The sequence below is a fragment of the Phacochoerus africanus genome, chromosome 7, assembly GCF_016906955.1.
Source record: "Phacochoerus africanus isolate WHEZ1 chromosome 7, ROS_Pafr_v1, whole genome shotgun sequence".
Taxonomy (NCBI): Eukaryota; Metazoa; Chordata; class Mammalia; order Artiodactyla; family Suidae; genus Phacochoerus; species Phacochoerus africanus.
In genome coordinates, this window is record NC_062550.1 from 3,208,681 (window position 1) to 3,229,438 (window position 20,758).

Below are 20,758 nucleotides of genomic sequence, written 5' to 3' on the forward strand. Positions count from 1 at the left end.
GCCTGGCACATGGAAGATGCTTGGAGGTACCCACTCAGCAACAGCCAAAGAACCAATCAACCAATTTATTTTAATTTCAGGAATTTGTCTAGTCCATTTGGAGGCATCAGCGCCTCCAGGAGACCCACCTAACTTCAGTTTGCATTGAAAGAATCCAAGAAACACCCGTGGCATGGCTGTGCCAGGTCAGGTGACCCATGGGGAAAGAGACTGAGGCAGATCCTGTTAAAACCCCACCACAATGCTTGGCTTTTTGCCACCACAGGGCAACCTCTCAGCTCATTCCTCACACCCAGAAAACACACCAGCTCCATGCGTGTGCCCTCATGTGCTTACAATCGTGGATGACAAAGGAAGCCAGGTACCCAAGGTCCCTTTACAGTGTGCAGTTTAGAATAAAGAGAAAACAAGCCCAAATCCGCACCACCAACCACCCCCACACCACCTCTGAGAAGCTTGAAGACATCTCTGCAGAAACAGCAGGAGGGCCCAGGCCCCAGGCAGTGAGGGGGGCGCCCTCCCCTCCCCCAGGAAGCACAGGGCAGGGGTCTGAGGTGAATGTCAGCAGGGCCTCCACTAGCTGTGACCCTGGGCAAGTCACTTCCCCCCAGCGGTCCCCTCACCCAAAAGATGGGGCAACAGAGCCTCTCCAGCATATGACAGGAAGACAGAAGGAAGGGGTTTGTCCCAGGGGCAGCCCGGGCCGGGGACGGGCCTCCTCCCGCAGCCCTGTGGCCCTTAACACGGATTAGAAGATTCTGAATCACGCTGAAAACGATTTGCGTCCCCTCTTCCATTAATGCCATTGGTTACAGGGCTTTCTGGTCAAAGCTGCCTAACGAGCTCTGGCTACTTGTAAGCCTGAGAAGTCGGGGGGCAGCCCTGGCGAGGCTGCGTGGGGCAGGCTCACTGCAGGAGGTGGACGGCGGCCGCCTTCCGGATGAGCCTCGCCGTCAGGGGTGAGTCGGGCTTCAAGGCGTCTCGCTCCATCAGAAGGCTCCTGGGGAAACAGACAGGGTCTATGCTGGAACCTCCTAGACTGTGGGGGCCAGAGGGTCCCTCCACCCTAAAGCAGGATGCGGGCAGCTCGGGCTGGGGCTGCCCTGGGGGGAGAGCAAAGGGCCCCGCTTCCCAAGGTGCTGGAGGAGGGGCCGCCATCACAGCAGCGGGGACAGGATGGACAAAGGAGCCCTGACCTTGGCGGAGGGACCGGACCGCAGAGAAGGCGGGGGGAGGGCGGAGGACCCGAGAGCGTGGGCTTCGGGAGCCCAGCGGGCTCGGCCCGGGAGCGCGCCCTGTGCTGGCGAACATGCTGGCAAGGCCCCGAGTGCTGAGGATTCCAAGGTCCGCACACCCCTGCGGCCTCGTCTGCCTCCGGAACATGGGGGGCCAACCTCCCACCATAATCCAAGCCAAAAGCTGAAAAGCAGGGACCAGAGGGTAGAGGACGTCGGTGGGGATGGGAGAGCGGGCAGCCAGGCCTGAGAATGTTCAGGAAAGAGAGTGGCCGAGAAGACAGTGTGGGAAAAGTCCAACTTTCAATAAGGCCGGTACCGCTGAGCCAAAGGCCCCAAACAGCTGACAACGGGGATTCCGTGTGGTGCGGGTGGGGCTGAGGGGATGGAGCCTGGCCCTTGGGGTGGGCACACTGTGGCAGGGGCCCAGGGTTTCCACCCGAGATGTGTGATGATGGCCCCAGGGCACTTGGAGGGGGCGTGCCTCTCACCCCCACAGCAACAAGCTCCCCCTCCAGTCGGCCTGTTCCCCTCAGCGCTCCCAGGGCAGATGCCCCGCCGGGCACCCCACCTGCCCTGGGTGGGCCCCAGGTCCCCCGCTCAAGCCTTCACTCTCCTCTCTGTCCAGACAGGCCCCGACCCCCACCCCCCCACCCCCGACCTGGCTGCCACTGGAGGCGCTGCCCCCCGCCCCCACCCATGCCCACCCGGAGCTCCCCAAGCAGTTACCCCAGTAGAGAAAGGTGTGCAGCTTTGCCCCGTGCCCACGGAGGGGGGCAGCCAGCGCCACATGTCTTAGGCACTTCAGAGTCCGACCAATTCCAGCATGTCCATCCAGACGTGGGTGTGACCCAGCGTCCACGGCTGTCTCATCACCACCAGCCCCCGCACTGCTCAGTCAAGAACCGCTAGGCCTTGCCCACTGTGGGCCCTGTGCCCATGCTCGTACCCTGGCACTTTCTATTTGACCTCAAGCCCAGCAAGGGCCTCCTGGGCCCCACGGTGCCAGCCCAGACTTGCTGCAGCAGCTGCACGGGGCCTCAGGACACCCCTTCTGCCCAGCCGGCACCCCGAGGCTCCCTCTTCCGCCCCTCCCCTTGGCATTCCAGCAGGGCTTGGATGGGGGGTGGTTTCACATCTGAGCCCAGGAGCACAGAGGCTGGGGCAGGAGCTGGCAAGGAACTCAGCCGCCCGGTGCCAAGCAAGATTAGCAGATGTGGGAGCACAGAGGCTGCTGGCAACATGTGGCTTTGCAGAGCTTTCCTCTTGGGGTGTCTGCATCCTGACACCCTCAGTCCTCCAGCCAGACCTAATGAGACCGCCCTGGCCTGCTTAAACCCGCTGGGTGTCAGCTCCCCTCAATGTCACCGCAGGGGGACTCTCCCTTCCCGACTCCCACGTGCCAGCTCCTCCGTCACAGCACCTGCCCTCGAGGCAGGTTTATATAAACAGTGGGAGTCACTGCTTCGTGTCTGTTCCCACACGAGAGGGAACCTCCACGCAGCCCGGGCTGGGTCTGCTGCCCACCGCGCCTCCTGGCACGCAGCACAGGCAGGAGAATGTGAGCTGAGGCCTGAAGGATCATAAGTGTCGGGCTGAGAAAGAAGACGGGGTGTTCCAGGCAGAGGCTGCAGCATGTGCAAAGCCCTGGGGGCCTGGAAAGTGACCGAAGCTCAGCATGGCCACGACGAGGAGCGGGCTGGAGCATAGGAGGGGTGTGTGTTGGGGGTGGGGGGTCCCCTTAGGTCAAGGTGAGCATGCTGGCGGGGGAGAACCAGGGGACCCTGCAGCCTCACGCCTTCACAGCCTCAAAGGGGAGCACCGCCTCAGGCCAAGGGAGGTGGGAGCCTCTGGGCCCCCGCACGTCGCCCCAGGGAGAGGGTGGCTGTGCTCAGAGTCCTCCCCGATGGGCTTTGGGGCCAGAATGAGGAACTCACCGGGCCACGTTCTTGTGGACACCAGACGAGCAGTTCAAGGCCGCGTGAATCAGTAATTGGTTGAAGACATCTCTCTGAAAGGTCAGGTGGGCACATAAGGCTCTGTGACATGGGATGAGAAATGCGGACACTCACCCCCTCCTCACCACAGACCGCCTGTTCGCAGGGACGAGCCTACTGGGCGTGTGAACGACAAGGATGCTCCCCCACCGTGGGCGCCAGCACCCGGGAGACGGGAGCTGTGGGCTCCAGGCCCTGGGCCCTTGCGCGGCGGCAGCTGGCATGACTCAAGGCCCGAGGCTCACCTGGGCATTGCTGCCTCCAATCTGGACGAGCCGGTAGCGGATGGGCAGGAGCAGCTCAACCACGCGGTCGGGGTTCCCACTCTGCGCCTCCACCAGGGCCTGGCACAAGGGCAGTCCCACGTCGCGGGCCAGCAGGTGCTGACAGTTCTCCCCCGGGGACCTGCCAGCCCGGGAAGGTGCTCTCAGTGGCCTGCAGGGCGCCTGTGCCACCCCCACCCCAGCACGTCTGTCTCCCCGCCTGGCTGAGGCTCCTAAGGAGAGACAGCCTGGTCCTCAGCCCACTGTCCCTGGCACCGTGCCCGACACACTAGGTGCTCTGAGTGGGTGAGTTGACAGAGGACAGGCTGCCAGGCAGGGGAGGGAGCAGGGCACAAACTCAGTTCAACTGGGCTGGACTCCTGAGCACTAGGGACAAGGCCTTGGGCAGGTCCCCCAACATCTGGCCTCAGCATGTTCATCTGTAAAGTGGGAGTCTTGGTGCCAACCTCGCAGGGCAGTACAGGTAAAGGCCTGGCACTGGAGTTGGTGCTGACCGCTGGGGTGAACGGCCATGGCCGGCCTTAATTTTCTGTGGCCCTCGGGTGGTGGCAATTCTGGGTGAAGAGGGTTGGGGGGCTGAAGCATGTCCCCGGCCAAAGGCCCCAGTTCACGCAGCACGGGCCTGGGAGGGGAGGCCGTGCAAGTGGCCTTGGCAGGGGTCCCCCTCCCCTAGGCGCCCAGGACAAACAACCAGGGGTCACAGGCCCCATGACTCTAGCCCTACAGGCAGGAGACAGGGCTGGCTGCATTCCTCATGGCCCTGTGCTAGGCAGAGCCATCTCCCTGGATTCTCTGGCCCAGCTGTGTTTGGAGCTGGGTCCCCCCTGTGCCAGGAGCTATGCCAGGGAGGTGTGTCACCACGTCACTGCCTCTCCCTCTCCTACCAGCCTGACTCAGCAGGTGAGGGAACAGGCTCAGAGCAGAGAAGTGCCTTGTCCAGGATCTCAGGCCCTGTAAACTCAGGCCTCTCTGGTTCCAGGGCCTCCCTGTGTCCCCTCGGTGTGACACTGACATGGAGGCCCAGGGGATGGAGAGGCTGCTGTGTCCTGGGGGAGCTGGCTGTACCCTTGCAGGGCACACCTGCAAAGACGCACATCTGGGGACATTGAACACCTGGGGGCACACGCGGGCATCCGTGTGACCGTGCTCACCAGTGGGCTCCAGCCCCAGCCTCCCAGGCAAGCAGGGGCAGACCCCCCTCACCGCAGCCCTCTCAGCAGGGCAGGGGCCCCCCTTGGCGGCAGGGCCTTTGAAGGCCCTGGCCCGGCCACATACTCGCTGGCGTCCTGCAGGGTGGTGAGCAGCTCCTGCGTGGTCTGGGGGTCACGGGCACCCAGCGACGCCATCAGGAAGTGGGCGTCATTGAAGAGCAGGATGTGGTCTCGGCTGTGCTTCCGGGTCACGGCCAGGACGTCCTGCCACCGCTCACCCACAGACACCCCTGGGGACACAGGAGGACCCCCACAGGTGGTCCCAGGTGAGGAGATCTGGCAAGGCCGGCAAGCAGCGTCTTCTTGGGGGCCAGTTTTCCTTAACTTTTTTTTTTCCTTTTTAGGGAGACACCTGTGGCATATGGAGGTTTCCAGGCTAAGGGTCCAATCAGAGCTGCAGCTGCCGGCCTACACCCCAGCCACAGCAACGCCGGATCCTTAACCCACTGGCTGAGGCCAGGGATCAAACCCGCATCCTCATGGATACTAGTCGGGTTCTTAACCGCTGGGCCACAACGGGAACTCCCCATTAACTTTGTTTAATCATGAAATCGAGATGGGAGGGTAGAAAGCAAGTTAAAAAAAAAAAGTTACAAAAGAGGTTAAATGAAGTCTTTGGCCCCCGTTTCAAACCCCAAAACCACTTTAAAAACTCTTGCCGTGGTTACGGATGGGATGGCAGCTAACACAGAACAGGGGTCTGTGCAGTTAACCCGCAGCACCCTTCTGCCTCGGCGCTGGATTCCCACCTCTGGATGGTCCCCAGTCCCTGCCGCCTCCCCAGCACCACCTCCCGCCTCCTGTCCCTCTCCACTCCCGCGTGACCCCTCCCAGCGGCTCCTTCCCTGACCTTGTCGTTGCCCTTGACCTCCATTTCTCAGCCCGGCAAACTGGACACGGCTTTTGAGTCTCTGGTCTGTGCTGCGAGGGCGCGAGGGGCCTCTCTCTTCCCTCTGCCTGCCCCTCGGCGCCAACCCCCCGGGCCGCCCAGCCTCCAGACCAGGGCCCAAGCATTCAGGGGCCCAGGCCTGAGGCTTCAGCCGCACCTCCGCAGGTGAAGGCTCAACAGGTAACTGCCCCAGGCCCGTGGCCTCTCCACGCAGCTCTGGATGGTTTGGCTGGACAGACAGAGGCCTCCGCCGGCCCCCTTCCAGTGTCCCTGACTTGTCACCAGGATGGCAAGAAAGCTCCTCATGTTCTCCCAGCTCCTCGGGGGACACCCGGGCCCCTGCCCAGCCTCCCCTGGCCTGGCCCCTGCTCAGGAGTCTCTCAGAGGCAGGTCGGATGGAGTCTGTCCAGCGCCGCCACTCCCCCAGACCCAGATAAGGCTCCCTTCCTGCCTGGGCCTCCTCTGCTCCATCCGACCGCACAACCCTACCCTTCAGTCACTGGTCCCCTCACAGGCCACTGGCTTCTGTGTCTTGGGGGCTTTGGACAAGCTGCTCTCCACCCGTGATGTCCTTTCCATGGCCACCTGACCGAACCCTACGTTCCCTTCCAAGGTTCATATTTCCCCTCCTCCAGGAAGCCCTCCTGGAATCCTCTGGAAACAGCCAGACCCACTCAGGCCTCATCCCCACACCATCCTGCTGACCCAGGACGTGGGGCAGGTATGGGTTTGGCTCTGCTGAACCTGGGGGTGGGGGAGCCATCGGGCACCCCCAGCAGTAGGCCGGGGCCCTCCATCACTCCCGGGGCTGTGGCTACCCCTCCAGGCTTCCTGCAGAGCACGGGGTGACACTGTTGAGAAACCCCTCTCTCTGAAATCCCATGGAGTTGAGAAACCCTCACTTCCTTTGTTGTAGGAACGGAAGTGGTGCCCAGAGACAGGTGGCCAGATGCCTGCATCCTGCAGGCTTGACCTTGCAGGCTTGAGGGAATGGCCTGCACACCGAGGAGCTGTGGGAACTGGGAGAGAGGGCAGTGGTGGCCTGGGCCCACTGGCCTCAGGCTGGCTGGAAGGCAGCCGCAAATCACGCAGGGCCTGCTGTCCCAGGGCCGAGAGTGGGGCCTGGAGAAATGAGCTCTTGGCGTCCTGGGCCCAGGCCGCCACGCCTTCCCCTCGTGGCGTGGGAGGAGAGGAGGAAGCAGCTACCTTCCATCTGCAGCCGGTACAGCATGGAGCAGCTGTCCACCACATCCAGCATCGCCCCGCTGGCCCGCAGGCTGGGAAGGATCTGGAAGACAAGGGCAGGTGGGGGGTGAGGGGCTGCAGGGACAGCTGGAGTCCACCTGTCTGGGCTGCGGGGATGGGGCGGGGAGCTGGGCAGAACCAGCCCCCAGCTAATAGGAGCCATCACCACTGCCCCCTCCGTGCCACCTATCAGGACTGTCCCCCTGGCCAAGGGCCCGGACTGCCCCAGGGGCACAGGGGCAGCAGAGTGGAAGGAAGAGCCCCCTGCACTGACACCTGGGGGGACAAGGCTGGGCCCCAACACGGCATCTCCCGCCCCCAGTCCTGGACCACGTGGGCAAGAATCATCCCCCGCCCAGGATTCTCGTCCAGCTGGTCTGCACTCCCGGCCCAGGGCACCGTCACCCCTCACCCCTCACCCGCAGTCCCGACAACCCGAGAGGGTGACCTAAGGGGCAGCGGATGAGCATCTTCTCCGGGGTTTTGATCCTCAAATCACAAGGGTTTTTGTGACCCCAGGTTCTGTTATGAAGCCTGCAGTGGGGTCCCCAGCAGCTGTGAGCTACACTTTTTTTTTTTCTCTTAAACACATGCCTAGGGCTGGGGGGAGGGGGAATGGGGAGTTAGCGTTTCCCAGGCGAGGAGTTTCAGTTTGGAAAGATGAAAAAGTTCTAGAAATGGAGGGTGGAAATGGCTGTACTACAGTGTAAATGTACACAGACCCTACACTCAAAAATGCTTGAAACAGGGAGTTCCCTGGTGGCCTAGAGATTAAGGATCTGGTATTGCCACTGCTGTGGCTTGGGAACTTCCACATGCCATGGGTGCAGCCAAAAAAAATATGGTTAAAACGGTAAAAATATGGTATGTACATATTATTTTTTAATAAAAATATGGTGTGTGCATATTATTTTTTAATAAAAATATGGTGTGTGCATATTATTTTTTAAATAAAAATATGGTGTGTGCATATTATTTTTTAAAAAAAGGGCCGCACCCACCTACGGCATTTGGAGGTTCCCAGGCTAGGGTCTGAATGGGAGCTGCAGCTGCCGGCCTACACCACAGCCACAGCCAAACCAGATCCGAGCTGCATCTGCAACCTGCACCACAGCTCATGGCAATGCTGGATCCATAACCCACTGAGCAAGGCCAGGGATCAAACCTGCGTCCTCACAGATACTAGTGAGATTCATTTCCGCTAAGCCATGACAGGAACTCCAGGTATATATATTATTACCACAGTAAAAAAACTTCCTACGGGCAGGTCAATGATTCCATCAAAGAGAAACAATCTAAAATGACTGAAGAGGGAGTTCCCGTTGTGGCTCAGCGGGTTAAGAACCCAACGCGGTGTTCATGAGGAGGCGGGTTCCATCCCTGGCCTCGCTCAGTGGGTTAAGGATCTGGTGTTGCCACAAGCTGCAGCATAGGTCAACAGATGTGGCTCCGATCTGGCATTGCCATGGCTGGGGTGTAGGCCGGCAGCTGCAGCTCCCATTCATCCCCTAGCCTGGGAACCTCCATATGCTGCAGGTGCGGCCCTACAGAAGCAAAAACAAAAACAAAAACAAAATACTGAAGAGAAGTCTGAGATTTCAGAGATGACCAGCTGGGATGTGCAACCTACCAAGGCCGACGGCGAACAGCCGAAGCCCACTGTGGGTTACGACACGGCTCTGGGGGACCGTCAGCCCCACCGGGTCTTACCCAAGAGCTGGGCTCTTGGGGCGGCTGTGGGTCTGGCAGGGGCAACGGCAAAGGGCGCCAAGGTCCGCTGGAGACGGAGAGGCTAACACCGCATCGAGCGCAAACGTGGACTTACGTGCTCATCGTACATCGTCAGCGCCGCCTCGTGTTCGCCCTGGAAAACAAAGGCCCGAGGCTAACCGTGGGGAAGCCGAACCTCCTGCTGGGAAGTGAGCTGAAAACGGCCTGGACTAAGCCCCCGCCGCGCCCTCTGGCCGTGCTGGGGCTCAGGATGGGGAGAGGAACCCACTTCCGCTCCAGCCTTGACTCTCCGTGGAGAAGACACAGCAGCAGCCCGGGCTGCCTCGAGGGAACACTTCCTGTGAAAGCATTATATACTTTTTTCTGAATGTGCCTGCAGTATGCAGAGGTTCCTGGACTAGGGATCGAACCCACGCCATATCAGGGACAATGCCAGGTCCTTAACCTGCTGCGCCACCAGGGAGCTCCATTCCTATGAAGTGCTTGAGAGGGCAGCTGTGAGCTTTTTTGTGGATTTTTTTCTCCTCTCTTTGTTTTCCCTGCTGCCCATTCAGCTGTGGGTTGACTGCTTTCTCAGAGACACTGCATCACTGCCTCCTGCTCGTCCTTACAGGGTCTTGCCGTCCAGCCATTTCCCTTTGGGCGTTTAGGGAGCTCCTAGGTTTTTCTCTCCAATAATCAGCACTGTCAAAAGCACCCTTATAAAACAGGACCCAGCATGGAACCACTGGGGTCATGGGTGTCCCCACACCCTCCCTCCCTGGGGGCAGGGCGTTCAGGGGTCTGGTGGCTCCTTCGGGAACAATTGTGGGGCGGAGACGAAGCAATCCACTCCAGCGGCAGAGAGGCCCTCGGTCTAAACTGTCTCCACAAATGGCACACGAGATGCCTGGTTTCCGAGTCCAGACGGTGGGAAACACCTAAAGTCGTTTAAACCTGAAAAACTATTTGAAAATGCTAATGATCTTTGGCCTTAGGACCCCATTTTTTTTTCTTCTTTTTAGGGCCACACCTGCGGCATATGGAGGTTCCAGGCTAGGGGTCAAGTTGGAGCTCCAGCTGCCGGCCTACACCACAGCCACAGCAATGCCAGATGGGAGCTGCATCTGCGACCTACACCACAGCTCACGGCAACACCGGATCCTTAACCCCCTAAGCAAGGGTGGAGATCGAACCTGCATCCTCATGGATCCTGGTCGGGTTCCTTAACCACTGAGCCACAAAGGGAACTCCAGGGCACCATTTAAATGTGCAAACACTTGGAGTTCCCACTGTGGCTCAGAGAAAACAAATCGGACTAGGAACCATGAGGTTTCGGGTTCGATCCCTGGCCTTGCTCAGTGGGTTAACGATCCAGCATTGCCGTGAGCTGTGGTGTAGGTCGCAGACGCAGCTCGGATCTGGTGTTGCTGTGCCTGTGGTGTAGGCCGGCAGTTGGAGCTCCGATTAGACCCCTAGCCTGGGAACTTCCGTATGCAGCAGGTGAGGCCCTAAAAAGAAAAAAGAAAAACTTAAAATAAAATAAATGTGCAAACACAGAGTAGTGTTCCACAGGATATAAATGCTCTGAAAGGTAGGGACATTTTTCTTTCCTTGGACGCCTTTACAGGAGAAAACAACTAGTCATCTTACCTTTTCAATCAGATATAAAGCCCAGTGCCAATAATTATGACAAGCGAGCATGTCGGACTCCTGGGGAGAGAACGAGAGAGTGAGAGACACTTGACCGTCTGAGTGTTGCGGGGGCGGTGGTGAAAGAGAGCAGCTGCTGTCTTGTGCCAACGCAGAATCCTGAAGCTTTGTGTGCAGGTAACACACCCCGGGCACCCACCTGGCCGACCTGTGCCAGCAATGCCAAAGCCCACCGTCTACTTCTGCCCTTGGCCTTGGCTGGCGGTGCCCTGGGAAGCCCGGCACGGCCCAGAGAAGGGCAGGGCAGCAGACCATACCTGGACAGGTAGCCAGAGACAAACAGGTGCATGCAGAGGAGGGCAGGCCATCACAGCTGGGTGCAGGTGGGCGCCGGGAGTGGGGATGGTCAGGCCCCAGGAAGGGGCCTGGCAGGGCTTGAGGGGTCTTGGTGGCACCAGCATCGCTGCCCGACAAGGCCCCTGAGGCCCGCATGCCAGCCCTGCAGACAGTCTCCAGGCTGTCCCTGCCCCATCTCCTATCATCCCCTGTTGGGCCACTTGCCAGTGGGGGCACACCTCAGTCCTGGGGTCCATGTGGAGCCCACTGGCTGGTGGTGGAAGAAGCAGCTCAGAGCCCTCCTCGTTCTCACCCCTGCTGGGCCCTTGTTTCCCTTGGCAGTTTTCTCATGCCTTCCGTCTACAACCAAATCAGTCTGCCCACAACTAATTCTAGAATCACCTGCAAAATGCTGGCAGGTGTTGGGGAGCCGTGTGGCTCCCAGGGGACTCTGTGGCTTGACAGCAATGTCTCCAAGCGGAATTTGAGTTTTCTCAGAACCAAGCTGGACCCTGTGGTCTGACCATTAAGCCTCAGCTTAAGTTGGGGGAAAAGACAGAATTTTCCGGGCAGGTGGACCGGCAAGACGCGTACCTTCCAGTGGGTTTCTGAGCGCTGCATGAACTCCAGCCCATCCTGGACCTCCGCTTTCATCTCGTGAATGTGGGCGATGGTGTGTACTGACCACGCGTCCATTGGGTCAATAGATAGAGCCTACGGGGTTGGGGGAGCAGGTGGAGAGAACGTAGGTGAGTCAGGAAGCTTAGTGACAAGGCGTCCCCAATTAGGCAGGAACACGGGGGGCCTGAGCAAGCGACGGGACTGGGCTGAAGATGGTAAGGACCACGGGAGTTCCCGTCGTGGCTCAGTGGTTAACAAATCCGACTAGCATCCATGAGGTTGTGGGTTCAATCCCGACCTCACTTAGTGGGTTAAGGATCCGGTGTTGCCGTGAGCTGTGGTGTAGGTTGCAGACGCAGCTCGGATCCCACGTTGCCTGTGGCTGTGGCGTGGGCCGGCAGCTACAGCTCTGATTGGACCCCTAGCCTGGGAACCTCCATATGCCGCGGGTGCAGCCCTGAAAAGACAAAAAAAAAAAAAAGAAAAAAAGATGGCAAGGACCCAAAGACCAGGCTTGGTCAAATACAGGATGCTGCCAATGAGCATATCACTGTCCATTTCACAGATGAGGAAACTAAGGCTCAGGGAGGTTAAGGCACTTGCCTGGGGCGACACAGCTTGGTGGCAGAGGGGGTCTTTCCAGAGCAGGAGCTCATCCAACCCCTGGGCCCCACCGCCTCCTGCATACTGTCATCTGCAATGTGCCACCCAGTGTCCCCCGTGGTGAGAAGTAACACCTGCTTCCTCTCAGGGCTGCATGGAGGCCAAGAGGGTGCTGAGCGGGTGCGTGCTCCGGGTCACCCCTCCCACCGACACACACACAAGGACCATGCGTTTGGCTTTCTGGGCTCGTTCTGATGTTCCTGCTAATAACCACAGCCGCCCACATGACCATTGAACTTGACAGTGACGACGTGGCAGGTGGGACACGAGCTCTGACTCCCACTACTGGCGGGAAGTGCAGCTCGTGGTTGCCGAGCATCCACTGAGCCCAGCACGGGGGCAGTAAGCTGAGGCTCGCCTTGGTCCTGTGGACGCCCCCACGCGAGCCCAGGCCCCCAGCCTGATCACAGGGTCCCCCAGCCCTGCTACCTCAGTCCTCCGTGCCTTTCACAGAAGCAGAACCGGGAAGGCCAGGCACCGGCCATGGGGTCTATGCGGGCAGGTGGGCAGGTGGTCTCTGGCAAGCCCCGCCTCCCTGCTCCAGCCCCAGCGTGTATGGTCCCAAACGGTTCACGTGGGAACACAGAGAAAGAGCATGTGGGTAGGGACAATGGGTCCTGCAGGACCAGGACACTTCAGGAAGCTGAGGGGCACAACTGAGCAGCTGGGGCACCGGCCCGGTCAGGGCGCCACGCAGGGCAAAGGCTCAGGGCAGGGCGGCTGCTCCCCACCAGCCCGGCTGGCATTAAGCCCCACCCTTGCTGAGGCGCTCCTAGCCAGCTTCCTCCTGGGTTCCCGGGGACAGTCTACAAGGCCAGCACCGCTGGGCCCTGCCCCCCAGACTGTGCTCCCAGCACCCACCCGGCCCTTCCACACCCTGAGCCTCAGCCAATCAGGCTGTCCACGTCTCTGGGCCACCAAGGCTCTGCCAGCTGCTCTGCTGCCCTTTGCTCTTCAGCCTCAGGGCCCAGCCTGCAGACACGGCCAGGTGTCATCACCGGGAGGCCCCTCAGGACTCCAGTGAGCCTAGGGCAGCCCACCCTCACTCTCCTGGAAGCCTGGCCTTGCCCAGTACCTGTCTGTGGTGGGCGGGTGGGGGTCAGAGTGGGGCACCTGCAGGAGAAAGGGCATGAAGGGAGCAAGAGGGGCACCCTGAGAACCTGCACCTTTCGGCCTCCCTCTGACTTCCTGAACTGTCCTGCCCGCCCTCGGGTGCCTCAGGCCCAGCTGCCATGGTCTCCAGGGGACCTTCCTGTGGCTGACCCCCTGGATGGGGGTGCCCAGTCCCCCAGGCCATGGAGGCAAGATTGCCAGTAAGTCCCTCTGAGCCTCGGCCCCAGGCTAAAGAACGGACCCCATCATGCCCCTCTCAGGTCTGGGCTCTATTTCTGTAAGCAGAGTGGTCGTCAGAGCCTGCACAGGCCCAGAGGGTGCTGGCTGTCCTGTGGGGAGGGTGCTGCGAGCCCACTAGGGCAACGCCTGGGGCGAGGAGCCCCGGCTGGCTGCTAGGAAGCAGGTCTGGTCCAGGGCCCATGAAGGACTGTGCTTTGCCGGCCTGGGGGAGCACGGCTCTGCCTTCCATGAGCTGCGCGGCTGTGGCCTTGGCTTCCCTGAGCCTTGGCACTCCTCTGGGCAAGGAAGAGCTTGATGCTTTGTGTCAGAGGGCTGAGCAGATGGGAGCGGGTGTGTAGACAGAGCGCCAGCCCTGAGCCAGGCACAGAGCGGCTGTCACCTCTGTCTGCATGGCGGCCCCTCCCTGGGCCTCAGTTTCCATTCCTGCAAGGGGCGCTGAGAGCCAGAGACCCCACGGGGCCCGGGCCCACCCGCGAGGGACGTCCACAGTGCATCCTCGGTACCAGCCAGCCCACAGCAGCCACTCACAGGGAGGGGCCCAGGCCAGCGGGAAGCACTTAGCCTCCAGCTCTGCCTCCAGTTGGGGGCCGTGCTCAAGAGAGGGGCTGGTCTGCCCAGAAGCAGCCTGACATATATATATATTAAATTTAGTTTTTTTTTCTTTTTAGGACCACACCTGTGGTACATGGAGGTTCCCAGGCTGGGGGTCGAATCAGAGCTGCAGCAGCCAGCCTACACTGCAGCCCCAGATCTTCAACCCACTGAGCGGGGCCAGGGATTGAACCTGCATCCTCACAGACACTGTGTGGGGTTCTGAACCTGCTGAGCCACAAAAGGAACGTCTTTCCTTTTTTTTGGTCTTTTTGCCTTTTCTGGGGCCGCTCCCGCGGCATATGGAGGTTCCCAGGCTCGGGGTCGAATCGAAGCTGTGGCCACTGGCCTACACCACAGCCACAGCCACAGGGGATCCAAGCCGCGTTTGCGACCTACAGCACAGCTCACGGCAACACTGGATCCTTAACCCACTGGGCAAGGCCAGGGATCGAACCCGCAACCTCACTCCTAGTGGGATTTGTTAACCACTGAGCCACGCTAGGAACGCCCTCTTTCCTTTACTTGGCAGCTCACTGACTCTTCATTGGCAGGCCTTACGCATCACTCAGCTCTCTGCTCCCGTCAGTGACACTCAGACCATGAGGTTCCAGGTTTGAGAACCAATGCTGGAACCTGCTGGGCCACCTACAAAAGTCTGGGGCCAGCAGCGCAAACTGTGGGCCCTGGTGACACAGAGCTGGGGGCGCCCAGAGCTGCCACTCTGTGTGACCCTGAATGAGGGGGTGGACAGAACGCCCAGGCCTCATTTGTCCTCCTCGCCTGTGCAGGCAGTGTGCTGAGCTGGGCGGCTCTGCAGGCCCGGGAGGCACAGGCGACTGGAGCGAGCTGCCCTCCGAGGAGGAAACCAGGTGAACAGCGTCGCCCACAGGTGCTGGTCCACCCGAGCTACACCCCACCCGACACCACCCCCCCTCCAGGGGGTCAGGCCCTCGTACCTCCTTGGCCAGCTTTTCCGCCCTATCATAGAAGTTGGTTTCCATCAGTCCAAAAGAATATATGCCTTTCACATAGCTGAAAACAGAGAAAACAGGTATTTTTTTTTCTTTTAAGTGGAGGGAGTTCCCATTGTGGCTCAGCCTTAAAAAACTTGACTTGTGTCCATGAGGATGTGGGTTAGATCCCTAGCCTCGATCAGGGGGTTAAGGATCCAGCATTGCCATGAGCTGTGGTGTAGGTCACAGACACAGCTCGGATCCCATGTTGCTAGGGCTGTGGTGTAGGCTGGCAGCTGGAGCTCCAGTTCAACCCCTAGCCTGGGAACGTCCATATGCCATGGGTGTGGCCCTAAATAGAAAAAAAATTTTTAAAGATGCAGTGGAGGTGCTCCTGTGTGGTGGTCCCTAGGGCTGTTCATGGATATTCAAGGCCTCCCCCTCCCCCCAGCCCTCCTGTGGGTGGATGACTGGGTCTTGCCAGTGACTCCATGGCTGCAGGGCACCCCCTCGGCTCTGAGCACTAATGCCACGGTGAGTCCCTTAGGATGGCTCTCTTTTTGCTCTGAGCAGCTCTATGTACGGAAAGCAGTGGCTTCATCAGCTGGGTTCCTGGAGGGAGACAACTGCCAGAGCCTCGGCCCTCGTATGATGGCCATGCATTGTGTGTGAGAAACTAACTTTGGTTGTAATAAGCTTGGATAAAAAGCTCTAGGGGATGTTTGTTACTGCAGCAAAAAACGATCCTGTGCTGACTGATACATACTGGTACCACCTCATTCACAAGATGGGATGATCAAATGAAGACACAAAGCCTTTCCCCTTTAAAGAACTAGGAAAGAAGTTCCCTGTTGGTCTAGTGGGTTAAGGATTTGGTATTGTCATTGCTGTGGCTCGGGTTTGATCCTTGGCCCGGGAATTCTGCATGCTGTGGTCATGGCCAAAATAAAATAAAATAAAATAAAAAAGAACTGGGAGAAGATCCACAGTCGTCTCCCTAGTTTGAGGGCAGGGTCAGGAGAGTCACCCAGCTTTTAGGGACGAGGAGAGAGTCGGAGAAATAGCAATGATGGGATTTCCCTCTGGCACCCACCTGCTCAGGGGGATGTCAGGTGTCCAGAAGGGATAGACTCGAGCCACAGAATCTCGCATCTGTTCCTGGTAGCCCAGGTAGAAATAGGCATCATGGGAGAATTTCAGGGCCAACATGTCTGTGGGGTGGTCCTGGAGAATCTGTTCCCATAGGTCACAGGCTTTGGGGAAGTTCCTGGAAGCCAAGAGGGGTTTCTCAGCAGCACTGAGCACAGTTCACACACGGCGAGTGGAAAAGGCTTCAAGTCCCCGTGACAGAGAACTGGCTAAAATACACATGTAAGTTTCTACATAGCTTGGGGCTCAGAAAATTGAAAAGCCAGTGGGAAGTTTTTCTCTTTAATTCAAGCCAAAACTCACACACATGCACGTACACACCCATGCACACGCACACAAACACACACAACAAAAAACCAAACCAAAACAAAACAAAACTGGCTTAACAAGTGGCCAGAGGATTTCACCTGAGACAGGGAAGCAGCTGCAGGAAATACGAGCTGGATCCACCTGGCACCACCACCCACACTGCCTCACCAGGAACACACTCTCCAGAACTCAGCTCGGGTCACCTAGCAGCACGGGGTTCTCCCCTGCCCGAGAAGACGGGGGCTGTCCGGGGCAGGCTTCAGGGTCCCAGCACCCACACCAAGGGACAGCCGTGGGAACAGGGGCAGGGGACCATCGACAAGGCTCCAAGCAGATGCTTGGAGGCTGTGTGAGGACAAGGAGCATAAGGCTGAGGGTTCTCTTCTTTCTCCTTCCTTTAATCTATTTTTCTATATGGCGCTCTTATTATTTTTGTAACAAAAATAATAACCAATTCATTTCACGAAACAAAATAAGTTGTTTTGGGAGTTCCTGCTGTGGTGCAACTGGATCAGAGGCGTCTCTGCAGCGCCAGGATGAAGGTTTGATCCCCGGCTCAGCACAGTGGGTTAAAGGATCCAGTGTCGCCACAGCTGCGGTGAAGGCCACAAGTGTGGCTTGGATCTGATCCTTGGTCCACATGCCGGGAGCGGCCAAAAAAAGAAAAAAAGTTGTTTTGTTTTCTTTTTTAATAGGGCCACACCCACAGCATATGGAAGTTCCCAGGCTAGGGGTCAAATTGGAGCTACAACTGCCAGCTTATGCCACAGCCACAGCAACGCAGGATCTGTGGTCGACCCCACAGCTTATGGCAACTAAGCGAGTGAGGCCAGGGATGGAACCCGCATCCTCATGGATACCAGTTGGATGCATTTCTGCTGCACCACAAGGGCAACTCCCAAAAGACAGTTGTTTTGAATGCCACCCTGAGACTCCTAACCAACCACGCCCTCGTTCCCAGTCCGCTGAGGACAGGCGAGCAGGTGGGATGCGCTTCTCAATCCCAGGGGCCCAGGAGGCGGGCGAGGATCACTATGAGCCCCCCCCCCCCGCAGTGTTGGGGTGGCCCATGGTCTCGCCCGGCCTGGCCTCAGAGCATCAGCCCCAGGAGGCCCCTCACCCCTTGGCAAAGGTCTCTACCGCAGCCACGTGCAGCTGCTCCCGCTGGGTCAGCGGCTGAGTTTTGGAAATTTCCACCATCTTCGTCACAGCCAGGTCCAGCTCTCTGTCCAGCCTCACGGAGTTCCCGGTGCCAATCAGCACGAGGCCGTTGGCGATGGCGTGGCCCATGGCTGGCGAAAGGTGGAAAAACAGCTGGTGATTCTTCGGTCCAGTCCAGCCCAGCCCAGCCCAGCCCTGCCCACCCCGACCCTGCATGTGAAATAAACACCCCACGCCCCGGGAGGGGCAGGCCAGGAGGCAGATGGGCTGTGTCGCCCCCAAGAGTCCAGAACGCGGCCCAGGCCCTCGCCATGCACGTGGAGGCATGCCAATCCTGAAGCATCCTCACCCCTCAAATACTTTTCTCATGGTGGCGTTCTGGGGAGTGCCAACATCCCCAGCACCCTCACTGCCCCTCGCTGGGTGAAGCGCTTAGGGGCCGCCTCCAGGCTCCCGTGGCACCCCCCTCGCTTCCCTCATCAGCTGCCATTGTCGCTACACCAGCACACGGCTGCCCAGGGGCCACCGTGTAGATGCTATTGGGGGCGCTGGTCCCCAGGGCACAGAAGCCTGATCCTGTGTTGGCTGATCCCGTGTGCTGAGAGCTTGGTGGCTGGGGGACCACGGGGGCATATCTTGTGGCACCTGTGGCCACCTTGCTGGCAGGCGTGCAGCCCCCAGGTCCTCCCTGGGCTTCCCAGCCCCCACCTTGACAGAGGAAGGGTGTCCTCTGGCATCTGAAACGCATTCCCTGGCCCAGGCCTGGGACCTAGGACCCGGCCGTCGTGCTGGGACCACCTGGGTAGCCCTGCTCTTGCCCTGGGCCCCTGGGTCTGCTCAGAGCCTAAGCCCGCCCCTACTGGCCGCCCTCACAGCTTCCTCCTTCCCGCATCCTGTGCCCCTCGCCCTCAGTGGGACCTGGCCACAGAAGGTGTCCCAGCTCCCGCCTCCACAGCCCTTGCCCCACCCCCAGCTGGGAACCTCACCCCACACTGGGCCACCCTCCTGGGGTTCCAGAACACACTGGGCTCACCACGCCTCCCCGACACCTGCCACACAGGAAGCTTGCCTGTGAGGGCGGCTCCGTCACCAGGCTGGCCCTCCCCACCCCGGCCACCTAGGGAGGCTGCAGCGGCCACTTCTTGGGTTCCAGGGGGGTCCCGGCTTTGGACTGAGACAGCCTTGTCTGATCCAGCCCCCACCCCAACTACCAGCTGGGAGGCTGGGTATATGTCTTACTCTCTCCAAACCTCAGGTTTCTCATCCGAGAAACGGGATCAGTGTCTTCCTTGCAGAACTGACGTCCGATTGAGGAAAATACCTGAAAGCCACCTTCTCTAGATCCTGGCATCTTTCTGGGAGCAGCGGTTATTCTAAGCACAAAGGCAGGGTCCCCCTCCCTCCCGCCCTCTGTGCAAATGCCAGCCTGGTCACTGCCACCCGCCCAGCTGAGTCCTGCAGTCAGGGAACCAGAGAGGGGCTGGACTCACAAAACAGGGCTCTTCCACCCAGGAAAAGCGTCACTCACCAAAGGTCGGATCGGCTGCTTTGAGCTTTGACAGGCAGCCCTCAATGCCACCGAGACTCTGGTCGTTGGTCCATTTGACGTACTGAAATTTAAAAGGGAGGACCAAGCTGTCCCCAGGGAGTTTTAATGAAGGCATGGATCTAACCTTGTTTATTTTTTTCTAGAACACTGAGTATTTTCTGCATCTTAGCTCAAAGAAAAGGTAAGTTGGTTGATCTCATGTGAAGAGAGTGAATACATGCAACTCAAGACACCTGTTCGAGGGCTGGCGAGGCCACCGTTTCCAAAAAAAGAAACACGAAAGGAAGGTTCTTCCTGACGGGCGACCTGCCCCCATCATCAGCCTTGTCACCGCAAGAGAGGCCCTGACATTGCCTATCGTGATAGGCACCTTCCCACGTCATTCCCTTAAAAAAGAACCACAGCAAACCTTCATTACAGACAACAGCCAAGACATGGAAACAACCTAAATGTCCGTCGACAGAGGAGCGGATCCAGAAGACGTGGTCCATACACACAATGGAATATTACTCAGCCATTAAAAGGAGCGAAACACCAGCATTTTTAGCAACATGGACGGACCTAGAAACTATCATGCTAAGTGAAGTCGGCCATACGATGAGACACCACCATCAAATGCTTTCACTGACATGTGGAATCTGAAAAAAGGGCAGACGGAACTTCTTGGCAGAACAGATGCTGACTCACAGACATTGAAAAACTTATGGTCTCCGGAGGAGACAGTTTGGGGGGTGGGGGGAAATCCTGTGAAATCAGATTGTGATGATCATTATACAACTACAGATGTGATCAATTCAGTTGAGTCATAAAAACAAACAAACAAACAAAAATCCCTTCATTATAGAAAGGTGGGAAGAAGCATGAAAGCCGAAAGATCAAAGTCACCCCTTAATCTCATCTCGTTATCATTTCTGACAATTTGGTGTATTAGTTTCTAGTGGTTTTAAAAGTATTTTGTCCCTGATTGTTTTTGTTTTGTTTTGTTTTTAGGGCCACACCCCCAGCATATGGAGGTTCCCAGGCTAGGGATCAAATCAGAGCTGTAGCTGCCGGCCTACACCACAGCCACGGCAACGCCAGATCCTTAACCCACTGAGTGAGGTCAGAGATCGAACACTCATCCTCATAGATACTAGTTGGGCTTGTTACCGCCGAGCCACAAGGAGAACTTCCTGTTTTTGTTTTTTTGACCACACCCATAACATGCGGAAGTTCCCAGGCCAGGGATCGAATCCTCGTCATAGCAGCAACCTGAGCTGTTGCAGTGACAACGCCCGATCCCTAACCTGCCTCGCCACAAGAGAACTCTTCTAGTCTGTTTTGTTAAGTGCCTAATTTAAAAAAAATCTTAAATCCACAATAGTGCACTAGATTTTAGAATATCTAACCTACATCTACACAGAATTAGCACATGTATTCTAAGCAGACACAGGCAGCTGGCAGAGAGGCACCAACACACAGGACAGAATACACACAGGTTGGTGGGGGTGGGGCTGTGGGTGCGGGTGGGCTGCCCGAGGAACTCCCTGTAACAGCCATGCTCTGCAGGGACCAGGAGGGGCAGGAAGGGTCCAAACAGGCCAAGAGCTCAAATGCAGCGGGGTCCCTGGGCAAGATGACGGCAATTCACCAGTTGTTTCTCATATGAGTCCTTGTGTTTCTAGAGGCTTCCTTGGTCCCTCTGCTGTGTGGCTGGAGTCAGTGCATGGGGGGGTCTCCCTGCTCTTGAAAAAGCCCGGTTCTAGTTTTCCATCAGTGTGTGAGACCCAGGTGCATCCTGCTCAGCGTTCTGGGCCTCAGTTTCCCCATCTGTCAGGCAAAGTAGTTGGAACTTATCTGAGACCCC

At 58.3% G+C, this 20,758-nt stretch overlaps 1 protein-coding gene across 4 annotated transcripts in view; it reads right to left on the bottom strand.

The window, feature by feature from the left end:
- Window positions 1-50: 50 nt before the first annotated feature.
- Window positions 51-20,758, bottom strand: part of TTC38 (tetratricopeptide repeat domain 38) — a 22,623-nt gene continuing 1,915 nt past the window's right edge. For 2 of the 4 annotated variants that reach the window (XM_047785969.1, XM_047785971.1), the window contains exons 3-14: window positions 18,892-18,973; window positions 17,323-17,494; window positions 15,838-16,011; window positions 14,748-14,823; window positions 11,155-11,274; window positions 10,225-10,284; window positions 8,687-8,725; window positions 6,823-6,904; window positions 4,792-4,957; window positions 3,478-3,637; window positions 3,173-3,274; window positions 51-1,000 (exon numbers count right to left, since the gene is read on the bottom strand). In XM_047785969.1, coding sequence (XP_047641925.1) covers window positions 836-1,000; window positions 3,173-3,274; window positions 3,478-3,637; window positions 4,792-4,957; window positions 6,823-6,904; window positions 8,687-8,725; window positions 10,225-10,284; window positions 11,155-11,274; window positions 14,748-14,823; window positions 15,838-16,011; window positions 17,323-17,494; window positions 18,892-18,973 — 1,398 coding nt within the window. In that variant the 3' untranslated portion in view covers window positions 51-835. Of the gene's footprint in view, window positions 1,001-3,172; window positions 3,275-3,477; window positions 3,638-4,791; window positions 4,958-6,822; window positions 6,905-8,686; window positions 8,726-10,224; window positions 10,285-11,154; window positions 11,275-14,747; window positions 14,824-15,837; window positions 16,012-17,322; window positions 17,495-18,891; window positions 18,999-20,758 lie in introns of all 4 variants that reach the window. The other 2 variants (XM_047785970.1, XM_047785973.1) reach the window with 2 other exon arrangements.